Raw genomic sequence first — 14725 nt, forward strand, 5'->3', positions numbered from 1 at the left:
TTTTTTGAAGCACATAATTTCGTTTTTCAAAAATGTTGCCAGTCACGTATTGTCAGATATCGCAACAGAAACCTGGTCTGGAAAAATAAGCTCAAAACAAGCCACTTGACTCACCAAAATAAGCGAAAATAAGCAATTTTTTTATTATAATTTTTTTCTGTGTGGTGGATTTATCAGCAGAGAAATCGTAACAAGTATACAGTTAATTTACAGTTAAATATCAATTTAATTACAGATCTGCTTCTCAGTCAAAACTTGGCTGCATCACATCTGCATTTATGCATCATATCTAATAAGTCAGTTAAAGACTATATTTTTCATTGTATCTGGATAAACTGTATATGTATTTGTAGTAATTATACATAATTGTTAAAAAGGTATTCATTTACAGAATGCAACATCCACATTGGAAAATTAGTCAAAGAAATCTGTGATGCAGCAGCTTCCTACCGGATCAAAGCACATGTTTCATTTTGAAGCAACATGAAGTTGTGGTTCCAAAAATTTACTGTGGTAAACCCTTTGGTCTTTGGTTTCATAAAAAAAATTTGGAACAAAATTAACTGGTTATAACCAGTTATGAGCATTTAAAAATAAAATTTTCACTCCAGAACAATTGAAAATAACTTTGTGCGTTCGTTTTCGGTTTTCATTTCTTGAACTGTTTTTAGTCCCTGGTTAAGACATCTTGATAACCATATTGCAAAAGTTCAGTTTGCTAAAAAGAAATGATGAATCGTCGTACTGTGTTTTTGCCATGTTACCATGGCGGCAAGGAGGAAGTGTAGGCCTCTGGGGTCAATGTATGAGTTCACGAGGCGACACCCCAGAACAGAACCTGATAGCCGCTCAGCGTCACACCCCTCTGACAGATAAGGAAGTCAGTCGGATTGTCAGAAGTTCTTACATGTCTAAAAAACCTCCATCATGGCCCCAGGGGCTCCATGCGCTTCCCTCATTTCACACTCAGGAAAACACACATTTATAAAAACCTACTTTGAAAAACGTATACCAAGCCCAAACGGGATATATCCACTTCTTCAATTTATTTCCCTCCCTCCCTCTCTCCCACTCTCTCTCTCTCTCTCTCTCTCTCTCTCTCTCTCTCTCTATCCCTCACACACACACACACACACACACACACACACACAGTGATGACAAGTAGCATCTGAGAGGAGGGAAATCCCCTTAAGAATCAAAGTAGGACAACCAGGAGACGAGTATGCATGTGTGAAATGGTGGGAGACTACCTTGATGAAAGATAGTACTCTTTATATATCCATGTAGTATATCTTGCTGAATTTTTGTTATTATTACTACTGTTATTTTAAAATTGTAATTAGTTTTATTTTATTTAAATATATATATGTGTGTGTGTGTGTGTTTGTGTGTGTGTGTGTGTGTGTGTGTGTGTGTGTGTTATTTTTTTTTTTATTATTTACATTATTTACATTATTTATTAACATTACTGGCACCTTATTTTTATTTTATTATTTTATTTCTCTTTTCTGTCACGGTTTATGTGTGTGTATTGATGTTTTGGTAAAATTGTATCCAAAACAATTATGCTATTAAACTTCTTTAAAATTTGTGAATTCTTTAAATTCTTTAATAATTAAAGAATAGTGAAGAAATATTTTCCATCTCTATGTGTTTCTCTCTCACTCTTTGTCCATATCTCCGTTGTATTTCTTTATAAATCACTGATCTATATACCATAGTTCCCATAATTATCTTTCTGCTTTTGTACTCTTTCGTTAAAGTGTCTGATGTCCTGGAGCCTTTGCACACTGAGGGGTGTCTCTCTGTTCAACAGGAAGTATTTTTTGTACCGCTGACAGATGAGGCTGTACCTCTGATCATCGGCAAAGACTTTCTCTCCCTGACCCCTACACTGAGTCCAGAAGCTGAGGGCGGGAGCCGATGATTGAGCAGCATTAGACAGCAAGGGATAAGGTGACCACTTAAAATGCAGTTGTGTGTGTCTCCTTCTGTGTATCTCTGTGTAAGGGCGAATTTGTGTGTGGCTCTAGTTTCCAGAGAGACATTATTTGGTTTTAAGCTAAGATTCCACATCAATGGAGTATTAAGTTTAAGTTCAGTTTGAATTCTGTATTTGCTTTTGTATATGTTGCGTAAGTTTCTGACCTTGTGGGGTCAAAATTTCTGAAAAAATGTCCCCAGAATTTAGCTAAATCTGAGGGATGTCCTCAAAATGAAAAATAATTCATGACATAAAGGAATGTTCCGGGTTAAACTTAATCAACAGCATTTGTGGCATAATGTTGACCACAAGAAATAATTTGTTTTTAATAAAAATAAATAAATAAATAAAATTAAAAAAAAAAGGCAAAAATCATTGTTACAGTAAGGCACTTCCAATGGAAGTGGGCCCATCCATAAACTTTAAAATACACATTGTATTAAAAGTATAGAAGATGTACAATTTACACATTTTAATAGGATTTTAGTGTGGTAAAATCAGGGTTGACCTGAGTTACATCACCATAAAAAATAAGTTGTAATAATTTCTTTCCACAGATAATATTAGTAAGCGATTTTATCACACTAAAATCATGTTAACACATACAATGTATACATCTTGTGGGTATACTGTTAAAACTGTGTGTATTTTAACATTTATGGCCTGGCCCAATTCACTTCCATTGTAAGTGCCTTACTGTAACCACAGTTATTGCTTTTTTGTAAATAAATGAAGGATGAAATCAACATTATGCCAAAAATGCTGTCAGTTGAGCTTACCTTGCATTAAACCCATAATTTTCCTTTAATAATGTCTTTATTCACTTCTAAAAATGCCAAAAGTGAATTGTAGGGTTAAGGTTTCAGTTAGAGTTAGAGTTATGGTTAGTGCAAAACTCGGCAAGATGACAGGGTGTTGTGGGTGGTTTCTTGGTGGTTGCTAGGGTGTTCTAGGAGGTTTCTAGGTGGTTGTTTACTTACCCAAAAGAGCCCATACCCAAGTTTCTAAGATGGTATGGTCCCTATCTGCCACCCTTGAATGCGCGAGCTCTCTTTCCACTGCGTAAAAAGATGCCGGATTTCTGAAAACACTGTAAAACATGTAGGCCTGTGTCGGAGTTTGCGATGAGTTGACTTGTCCTTCCTAGTGTTCACATGAAACTTACAAGTTTTAAAATGTTTAACGGACTTTCAAACATGGTCAAGTAGTAGATTGGAGGAGAAAAATGCTTGTCTGCAGTGGGCGAGCGATCTATAAAAAAAACCTTTTTCATGATCATAATGTGGATTCTTTTCACAAAATTAATCAGAAAATACAATTACAGAGGGTAACAGGTGCATATTATGGCCATGTGTCCTAAGGGTCAAGTGATGCTCATTTTTGTCCAGATATATTAAATTAAAATACATAAAAAAATGCAATTCACACAAACCATTTACTTGAATACACCTCTTCTATGATGAACATTTTTCAGTTGCTGAATTTAAAGTCATATTGATATTTTTTCTGGGGCTTACAGTAAAAAAAAAATGTGATGTGGTGTCCAGAGACAGTAAAAAAAAAAAAAAAAAAAGTCAAAGTCTCATTAAAATCCGAAATTCCTGAAAAAAGAAATTTTGGCATGACTAGTGCAGAATAATATTTTATTGTTATTTCTTTGTGAAACAATTGTTGTGAAACTCAGTGAAATAATTAAAATTGATTCATATTTTAAAACGCTTTTGTCCACCAAAACAAAATCTTTGGGTGTAACCAACAAGTAGGTAGCCATTTTGTTGTTTGTTAACCATAAAAACAATAAAACACAGTAAAATAGTGTTTTGTCAGTATTTAGTTTGCTGAGATAAACACTGGTACTGAGACTATTTGGTATAGACGTGCCACTTCTATTAAAATGAATGGGAGAAATTGGAATGCCCAGCAGTCAACGGATGTAGAAAGGAAGATGTTTAAAAAACATCTGATATTTATTTTGACATGTTTATGAAAAGGCACATTTTGTTCATGTGGTGTAACCCTGAGTAAAGTTCTTGATATTTTTTACTCAAAAATTCATTATATTTATAAATTTAAAAAAAAATCCTTGAAAATTTTGTGTAAATTAATGAATAAGTTGTTTATACTCTCATGTATTCAAGGTGCAAAGAAAGTGTTATAATACTTTTTACTTAATGGTTACACCACATGACAATTTGAAAGTTTGATCTTTTTTTTTTTTTTTTTTTTTTTTGAAAATGCTATAAAGATTTTTCAAAAATGTATGAAACCAAATTGGACAAAGATTACATTTCTGAGAATATGACATAAGTGTTTCTCATTTAAAATTTGGGTGTAATTTGTCAATGACCCATAAGTAATAGACCCCCCCCCCCCACCACCACCACCACCTTTGAATACACCATCCCCCTTAAAAACATTTTTAAAAATCGACCACTGCCTATATGTGATCCTTGAAATGTAAGTCAAAGGGATTTTCTTGTCCAAATATATCATCTGCCTAGCAAAAATTGTATGTTTGATCGCCTAAAGTAATAGCACATCTCTCCTCAACATTTTGCACGATTTGAGATGTGAGCAGAAACAGTGCTGGACGAGTTATGCACTGCAGATTAATACTTAGGGCTAGGGGTTTGTTTAAATGCCTAAGTTTCAGTGATAGTACACAATAGCGATATTGCCTTAGCAAACAAAACTATTAATAGTCTAACAATGACGCTTGTCTTAGCAAGCAACGTTAAAAATAAGCTTATTTTAATTAAAGTAAATGGAATTTTCCAATTTAGATAGCAAGGTGAACGTGTGTGTTCATAGGTAAAACACTTCATTTTCGTGCAAAGCAGATAGGATTTTATATTTGTCACGAAAAGCAAGTCTGAACAGAGAGAAGGGACATTTTCAGTACATCACCAAGCAGCCACAGAAAAATGATCCTCCAAATGTGTGTGATAACACACAAGTTGATCAAAGATGATTTTGATATCAAAGACCAGCATTGTCAGTGAAAGCCCTGAAACACTCTTGTGTTTCTTTAAGCAAGGGTAAAAATCAACAGAAATATATTATTGCCTTAGACAACATCAACATCAGGTTTCATGTTAATTATGATTAATTTCATACAGCCACACTTTAAAATTACATTCTAATTTATCAGGTTTTGTGATGTGGTATTTGTGACTTGGGATGATGTCATCCTTTTAGATATGATGTATCATTTGGTGATAGGGTCAACATGTTTTGGGTGTAACAGATATTTACAAGGATGATTTTTTAGGTTACAAACTGGTAATTACAAGGGTATTATGCTATAAATGTGGTTTATAAGGACATTTCTAGTCTCCCCATAATTCAAATCGCTTAAAAAAGCATACTAAACAATGTTTTTTTGAAAACATAAAAATGCAGAAAGTTTTTTTGTGAGGGTTAGGTTTAGGGGTAGGGGTAGGGTTAGGGTTAGGGGATAGAATCTATAGTTTGTACAGTATAAAAATCATTATGTCTGTGGAGAGTCCTCATAATGATAGCTGCACCAACATGTGTGTGTGTGTGTGTGTGTGTGTGTGTGTGTGTGTGTGTGTGTGTGTGTGTGTGTGTGTGGGCAGGTTTAAGTGGTTTACGAGGACTAGTTTTAGGTTATAAACTGGTAATTACAAGGGTATTATGCTATAAATGTGGTTTATGAGGACATTTCTAGTGATCCCATAATTTAAATTGCTTAAAAAACATACTAAACAATGTTTTATTGAAAATGGAAAAATGCAGAAAGTTTTTTGTGATGGTTAGGTTTAGGGGTAGGGTTAGGGTTAGGGATAGAATCTAGAGTTTGTAGAGTATAAAAATAATTATGTCTATGGAGAGTCCTCATAATGATAGCTGCACCAACATATGTGTGTGTGTGTGTGTGTGTGTGTGTGTGTGTGTGTGTGTGTGTGTGTGTGTGTGTGTGTGTGTGTGTGTGAATTATTGGAATGGAAAAATAAATTATTTGATGTTCATGGTACAACAACAAATAAGCAAGTTTTGCTTTGGGCTAGAAATGTATGCGTTAATTTTTTTATTTAATTTTATTTAATTTTATTTCTTTTTTGGCCAGAGATAAATTTACATCTCTACAAATTTTCATTATTATTAATATTGGTTTACATCTCATTTAATTTTGTCAGTGTCATAACTTCCCTGATTAGTTTATCTTCGACTGACCGAAAATAATAATAATAATAATAATAATAATAATAATAATAATAATAATAAACACGTCAAAGAAACCCACAAGCACAAAATGTGGTTTAACTTCCACGTGAATGGAGGACCAATGCTGTACATTTCATAAGTTCTTCAAACCAATCATTTGACGGGCATGTTTTTACTGCATGAAACTGTTGACAAAAGTCAACGTCGTTTCCTTTAGGTTTTTATTTTTATTTTATTTTTTATGTTTCTTAGTAATTTATTTACCTACTGTTTTACGTTATAATTTTAATTATATCATTTTGATTGTCTGTGCCAATTCCGATTTGAAATTATTCAGAGAATTACAAATGACAGATTACGTTTTTACTATTTATGATTTCCGAAAATAAGGGATAAAAAAAATAAAATAAAAAAATACAAATAAAAAAATAATTTGGCAATAAATAAATATATGTAGACATTCTAAACTATACTATACCTTCCTTGTGTCATTTATCTTTTCTACAATTTAATGACAAATGGATCGAATGGAATCTCAATAAAGAAATTGGTAAGAAGGTTACCAATGACAAAAAAAAAAAAAAAAAAAAGAAAAAAAAAACTAAATTCTCTCTCTCTCTCTCTTTCGCTTTCTCATTCCCTCTGTTGGCGCTACAGTAGGCCCTATAATAAGAGCTCAAACTTCCCAATCCCGTGTGATCTATACACGACCTCTTGAACTATCAGCGAAAAAAAACTTCATACGTCACTGTTGAAGGTGGTTCATGATTTGTGCCAATATAAAGCCCGAGCGCGTGAGATGCACTGAAGATTGCACACATTAGAGAGAATGACTTGAGAAGCTTCAAGAGCTCACAGCATGTCATCGGTATGCTTTTACACTTGTGCTGAGGTGAGTACACAGTTATTGTCTCACTCTAAGCTCTGAAATAATAGATGCTGTGATTTTCGATTAAAGATGCCTATTTAATTACTGATGTTTAGAACTTTGATCATATCTAACACAGACAGATTTTGCATTTGATTTTATTTACTCAGAAGTGTTCTTAGGGCAGAAAGGAATAGCACAGGCTTTACGTTTTTACCAAAAATTTGAGATAAAGACAACCAGTTATCTGTTGGCTACGTCTTCAATCTCTATTTCAAGTTAATTTCGAGTCTGATTTACAGTCAGAGCCGTGGTGAGAGAATAAGGGATGTCCCAGTGATTTTGGCACTCATCGAAAAGGTGAATAAACTCGGATGAAAGACATGCCTGCGCATGCAACTTGTAAAACTGTTTGGAATAGTTGTCAGTTTCTTGTCATTCTTTGGGAAGCTGGAGAAGAGATTGAAAGCAGCGTAGATCACCTCTCCTCTGAATTGTGTGCGACTTCATGAACCTATGTCAAACTAGTCGAATGTTCATTCACAGATATCCAATGAGCGCGTAAAGGGACCTTTTGGAACGTTGCTCAACTTTTGAAGGCTCCATCAAGACATCCTCACGGGAACAACACGCACAAGCGCACGTGGATTCTCTCTCTCTCTCTTCTTCTTCTTCTTCTTCTTTTTCTTCACTTTATCGTTGGAGATGTTCGGGCACGATTGTTGCCTCGTGTCTACGTTGCTGGCGGCTGTCGGTGCCATTTTACCGGCGCTCCTGTTGCTCGTGGTTTCGCGGCTGCTGTGGGAGATCAGGTGGAGCATCACCCTGGATCGGGCGTGTAAACTCCCACTCCCGCATGGCTCCATGGGCTGGCCGGTGGTCGGAGAAACGTTCCACTGGCTTTTCCAGGTAAGACTTTTGAAGTAGCCTAAAAACTGTAAGGTTCCAAAAACTCTTTTCCCACTCTCTATGATAAAAATATTAACCTAAAAATGTGCTTCACTTGGTAACGCTTAAATTAACTGGTTTGATTCAAGTCCAAAATGTTATTTGATAACATCACTGAATCAACCTGAACAGCTACATCAAGTTACACCAACAAAACACATTTTAAGGGTTAGATCAGGTAGAAATAGCTCTTTAAGGTAACAATTGCACTTTTTACTTGCAATGTCAATTATGACTAGGCCTACATTTAGTCTGTATAGCCTATCAATTATAAAGTCACACCTAATATTACAGTGTTTTTGTTTTTACCAATTCTAATAATTAGTACACGTGTAAACTACACGTGTAATTATTTCGTGCAGCTGCTTGTTATAACGCATTGTTTTTAACATTATTGTAATTATAAATATTGTTGTTATTGCTAGTGTTACCAATTCTTATATTAAAGACTACTTCATGTTGTCACCTTAAAAAGGAGTATGAAGGGTATGAGCTAGTTATGTGCTGGCCTAATATACAAATGCACAAGGGGACTTATTCCATGGCATGTGTGAACTTGATGAGGGTGTAATTCTTCACTGTGGTAACGTTTTCACCATGATTTCCCTGTGCGGTGCCAGAACTGATCATTCCATTCCAGAGGTTGCAAAAACTGGCATAACAGCTTTTCAACAAACCTCTCTCTCTCTCTCACTCACTCTCTCATTCTCTCTCTTTCTTTTAATAGGGATCCAGCTTTCATATTTCCAGACGTGAGAAACATGGAAATGTTTTTAAAACTCACCTTTTGGGCAAACCCGTTATACGGGTGACCGGTGCTGAAAACATCCGCAAGATTCTCCTTGGTGAACACACGCTGGTGTGCACGCAGTGGCCCCAGAGTACACGCATCATCCTCGGGCCCCACACCCTGGTCAACTCGGTCGGTGATCTGCACAAGAGGAAAAGAAAAGTAAGTAAGCCCAGTGCCTATAATGCATGCAGCCTATCCAGTTTAGGTGCGACCCGATGGGAAACTAAGACAAAGCTCTGACACATGATGAACTATCAATCATGACTGGTATATTTAATTGATAAGAACCCACACTTATACAGAAAACATGATGCAAAGCCACTCATGATGGGACTGAATAAATAAGGGTTTGTTTTGCAAACGTCACTTTCACTTTAACAATTGAGGACTGAAATGCTTTCTAAAACCAGTTTGCCTTATTCATAATTAAATTTTACTTTAATTCACATAAGTTCTGTTTCATGTTTTCATTATTATGCATTCTAAAAGACTTAAAAAGCTTGCTGTAAATTTTGTAAGGCTATACTATTTCATTTAAGCTCACAGAATAATAAAAATAAAATTTGGCATTCTGTTTTTGTTTATTTCTAATTTGCTTCATAGATCCTCGCAAAAGTGTTTAGCCACAGCGCGCTGGAGACGTATCTGACGCGCCTTCAAGACGTCGTCAAGTCTGAAATTGCCAAGTGGTGCACTGAGACCGGCTCTGTGGATGTTTACGCCGCGGCCAAGTCACTCACATTCCGCATCGCGGTGCGCGTCCTGCTTGGTCTGCGACTGGAGGAGCAGCGCATCGTCCACCTCTCCAAAACCTTCGAACAGCTCATGAACAACCTCTTTTCTCTTCCCATTGACACCCCCATAAGCGGCCTGCGCAAGGTGAAAATGACCATCTCATTCTGACATTCCTGCAACAGTCTAAAGTTGACATTGTCTTGCAGTTTGTTCAAGTCAGTTGAATGAAATTATGAATGAATGCAAATGAAAACAAAATGAATTGCTAGATAGATAAATCCTGGTCTCTTTTACATATATATATGTATAAAAAAAACTTCTAGGCATGGCCTAGGATAGTCTAATAGTGGCTTGTTGTTGTAGGGAATCAGAGCCCGTGAGATTCTGCACTCTGCCATGGAGAAGATCATACAGGAGAAACTTACAAAGCAGCAAGCCAGTGATTACTGTGACGCTTTCGACTATATGCTGAGTGGTGCGAAGGAAAATGACTACGAACTCACAATGCAGGAGCTCAAGGTAACATCTTAACTGAATGTATAAATCAAAAAATCTTAACGAGCAATTTTCAATAAACTCCACACATGAGTTAATCTTTGTGGGCTTTAAAATTAGGCAGGGGCATAGATTGCCCCAAACCCCCAATAATCAAAATGAGCAAGTACAACGACCCCCCCCCATTATTTAAACCATGATCAATGGAAACATGTAAATGCTTATCACTGCAACCCCCCCAATGTTCAAGCCAAATCTACGCCCTTGAAATTAGGTGAATACATCATGATTTTACTGTTACCCATTTTATTTTATTTACTAGGCAATGACTTCATGCAAAGAGACCCAGAATGTAGAATTAATCACCACATGTAAAAAAAAAAAAGAAAAATTACCATTCTCAACCTATTGTTTGCACTTGCACCCTTCTGGAAAAATGTGTATAATTAGTCATAGTAGGCCCTATATACCTACCTATTTAATTTCCCTTGAATAAAAGTGTTTGCTGAATAAAAAATGAAAATGTCTTTCAGGAAACTGCAGTGGAGTTAATCTTCGCTGCACACTCCACCACCGCCAGCGCATCAACATCCCTCATCCTGCAGCTGCTGCGCCATCCAGACGTGAGCGAGCGTGCCAGAGCGGAGCTAGAGAGCGAGGGGCTGATCGCTGACGTGCACAGCTGTCGCTCCCATTGCCATGGGAACGTCATCAGCGAGGCAAGTGATGCTTCTGAGAAGAATTCAGCGGTGAATAAAACAACATGTTTTGAAGCAGGGGAAAAGGATGAGGGGCGTCGCTCTAGGACCCACGTCCCTTACCTAAGCTTGGAGAAACTGAGTCAGCTTTCATACTTGGACTGTGTGGTCAAAGAGGTGCTTCGGTTCCTCCCACCGGTGTCTGGGGGATACAGGACGGTGCTGCAAACATTTGAATTGAATGTGAGTTTATTTTTTCTTCTTCAGAAAACCTCATATCACAGAAAATCTACTGTATTAAATTTAAACATTGTGCATTGAAGGGGAAGATGGGGGAAGACACCCTTAAGAACAAAGTGCATTTACTTTTAGCACCAATGTAACAGATAAAGGATGGACAAGGAGGAGGCAGGAACTGGCTGAACAGTCAACGTAAACTTTAATGAGAAACTCAACTTAAAACAAACATAAACAAACACAGACACGTATACAATGTGGCCGCATGCGTCACTCTCTCTGTCTCACTGTCTCCGGCTGCCCTTTATCTCGCTCTCCCGCTGATCATCTGATTCAGCGCCAGCCATGCTCCATCACGGCCCGGCCATGACCTCCTCCCCATCACATATGAAAAGGTGCCAACACTGGGGTATAGATGAGCCCAATCAAAGAGATTTATCTGAAAGGGTAAAAATATTTTATGAATGATATACTGTACAGGCCTATGAATATGCTAAATTTGTGGAATTCAGTCTGAATTCACAGTATTTCTATCATGACCTCCAGTTTAAAAAATGTGAGTATATATATTTGGACTCCCATATTTTTAATCAGAGATCATCATAGCAGTACTATGAATTCAGATTGAATTCTACTCATTTAGCCTAAGTTAAAATGAATAGTGAATGTGTTTGAAATGTTAATCTAATTTGTGGAATTATTTAACAATAACCGCATACATTTTAATAATTATTAAATTAAATAAAAATAACACCAGCAACAATATGCTACTGGGGCCTTCTGCCCCAATTCTGAGGGGGGCGTCTTACACCAAGGGTCTTACTTTTCCTTTTCACTTCAAAATAAAAACAAAAAAAATTTTGCCGCACAAATCTAAATACATTTCTGTGTTCACAGATCTCCTATTAACAAATATATATAAAAATGTTTAATATCGAATATAATGGAATGTCACAGATCACTAATTCCAATGACACAAAATCAGATCAAATAACCTTGAAAAAGTTAAGGTGATTAAAAAGCCCCTGTGTTAGTTGTGAGGATTTTTTTTATTTTTTTTTTTATCCCCTTTTCTCCCAATTTGGAATGCCCAATTCCCACTACTTAGAAGGTCCTCGTGGTGGCACGGTTACTCACCTCAATCCGGGTGGTGGAGGACAAGCCTCAGTTGCCTCCGCTTCTGAGACAGTCAGTCTGTGCATCTTATCACGTGGCTCGCTGTGCATGACACCGCGGAGACTCACAGCATGTGGAGGCTCATGCTACTCTCCGCGATCCACACACAACTTACCACTCGCCCCACTGAGAGTGAGAATCCCTATTCGTGACCACTAGGAGGTTACCCCATGTGACTCTACCCTCCCGAGCAACCGGGCCAATTTGGTTGCTTAGGAGACCTGGCTGGAGTCACTCAGCACGCCCTGGATTCGAACTCACGATTCCAGGGGTGGTAGTCAGCGTCAATAATCGCTGAGCTACCCAGGCCCCTAGTTGTGAGGATTTGATTGATTCGAGGGACTAGAGTTTTTAATCTGTTTACCAAAAAACTAATTCAGATTCAGTAGGTGGTGACAAATTAGCATTTGTTATGAGCGAGTCACTGAAGGCTTTATTAAAGATGATTTCAATCATCATTTAAATTACCATGTCCTAAATTAAGATGATGATTAAAAAATATTTTTAAAAATTCAAAAACAAATTGTAATGTTTCTTGTCCACCAAACACTGTATGCCTAATAATGTTAATAAAATAGTATTTATTTATTTTGTAAGGATATGGAAAGCAATAACACTATTTGTGCTTTGGCTAACGTACATAAATACCTATATTTTGCCTATGCAGGGTTATCAGATCCCGAAGGGCTGGAGCGTTATGTACAGTATCCGGGACACACACGAGACTGCAGAAGCTTATCAGAATCCAGAGCTTTTTAACCCGGACCGGTTTGGTGCTGATCAAGATGAGAGCAAAACTGACCGCTTTAGTTACGTGCCTTTTGGTGGCGGCGTGAGGAGATGCATCGGACGAGAACTCGCTTTGATTGTGCTGAAAACTCTTGCTGTGGAGTTGCTCGCCACAGCAGACTGGACTCTAGCAACGAAGAGTTATCCGAGGATGCAGACGGTGCCAATCGTGCATCCAGTCAATGGATTGCCTGTGTTTTTTAACTACAGAAACCACGGGATCGAGAGAAACCGGAGGGAGTCCACTCATATATAGGCAAAAACTGATATTAGACACTGTTTCAAGTAAAAATCTAACAGACAAAGGCCAAAACTGCTATTTGGAATATTGCAATTTCCCTCTTGATATCTGTGTAAAATGAAACTCATTTATCTGTTTGGAAGACAGTGGGATGAAGTGATGGATTTGGACATTAAAGAAAACAGAATGCATGCAAGTTACTTCAGTCTGAAAAACCAAGCCACATTGATGTGCATGACATCAACTCCTTTATATCTTGATCATAGAAAAAGAGAATACAGGTGCATATAAATCTCAACCTTGTATGTGATATATAAACAAAACAAGATTTTGTTTTGTGAAATGAAGTAGCAACATTAATAAGCTCTATTTATAATTTCAAGGACTCTAGCTTTTTTCCCCCCTAAGGAGAATAGCTCATTAAATATACAAATAAAAAACTATTATGCCACTTTCTTTAGTTTCTAGACTACTGTACTATTAAAATGACTAGTTATCTATACATGCTGTTTTTGTGTACTTAAGTACTTACAGAAGTTACATATTGCTTTAAATCCTATAAATAGGCTACTAATGAATAGATATTTGTGTTTATTATGAATGTAAGCTGTGAAAAACGATCCTTGCGCTGTGAACTGCATGGGGGATCGGTTTAAATACAGGGAAGGAGAAAACAAGCAGCACTTTTTCTCCCAAATAGGAGTATATGTACTTGTCTTGTCAATACGTAAGTGTGTGTAATTTGTAGTTCATGTGCTCATGTGTCTCATGTGATGAGTAGATGCTCAGTATTCATGTTAATGTGATATCTGCTACTGTATCTATTTTGAAATGTGCATTTGGAGTTCTGTTAGTGTTTAGGATATCTCTGTTCAATAAAGAGATCTGGTGTGTTTAAAAGCAGTTCAGTTACTATGACTATTTTCTTTTTCTACACTCTTAAAATGGTTCCAATTAGAACTTAAAATGGTTTTATGGTCTGATGCAATAGGATAACCTTTGTAAGATCCTCCATGAGGGGAAACATGGAGGTAGAGCATAATTTTCATGCCTAAATAAAGTTAAAGTTTTGCTCTTAACACAATTATCAATATTCCATTAAACCTCCAAAAACACTTTCTGCTTCCAAGGCCAGCTTGCAGAGAGATAGTGACTCTCAAAAATGGCTTTTGAATGAACCCATTGATTCTCAATGTGAAAATGTACAGTAAATTTAATGAATAGAACTGTCTGTATGGTGATAACAAATTTTATATTAAAATGAAGCAAAATACCCCACAGATTTGTTCATGTGGAAAATTATTGAAAATAACTAAAATGTTTTTTCAACTTTTGAGGGAATACTGTCCCAATTTCCACGTATGTGGACATTATGTTTATCATCACGCTGGCACATGAAAAATTTATTAATCTTTAAAGCAGCATATCAAACGAAACTAGAGATGCTAGTCTTTACACCCAAACAGGTTTCAGTGAAAAAACTTAAAGAGGTCTCTTACCAGAGGCACTTTAGTTTTGCTCTGTGCCCTTAGAAGCGCTTTATGGAAATCAACGCCATGCTGTTGTGTCACGT

General features: G+C 36.7%; 1 protein-coding gene across 2 annotated transcripts; it reads left to right on the top strand.

The window, feature by feature from the left end:
* The first annotated feature begins 6996 nt into the window (after positions 1-6996).
* On the top strand, positions 6997-14072 carry LOC127455004 (cytochrome P450 26B1-like). Of its 2 annotated transcripts, XM_051722520.1 has the most exons (7): positions 6997-7064; positions 7587-7949; positions 8716-8940; positions 9385-9660; positions 9880-10035; positions 10545-10952; positions 12790-14072. In XM_051722520.1, exons 2-7 carry the CDS (start codon positions 7746-7748, stop codon positions 13165-13167), a joined length of 1647 nt encoding a protein of 548 aa, XP_051578480.1. In that variant the 5' UTR covers positions 6997-7064; positions 7587-7745; the 3' UTR covers positions 13168-14072. The 2 variants fall into 2 exon arrangements, with proteins under 2 accessions (XP_051578480.1, XP_051578479.1); XM_051722519.1 differs by lacking the exon at positions 6997-7064 and having other exon boundaries at positions 7099-7949.
* The last annotated feature ends 653 nt before the right edge of the window (positions 14073-14725 follow it).

The sequence above is a fragment of the Myxocyprinus asiaticus genome, chromosome 17 (assembly GCF_019703515.2).
Source record: "Myxocyprinus asiaticus isolate MX2 ecotype Aquarium Trade chromosome 17, UBuf_Myxa_2, whole genome shotgun sequence".
In the NCBI taxonomy this organism is placed as follows: Eukaryota; Metazoa; Chordata; class Actinopteri; order Cypriniformes; family Catostomidae; genus Myxocyprinus; species Myxocyprinus asiaticus.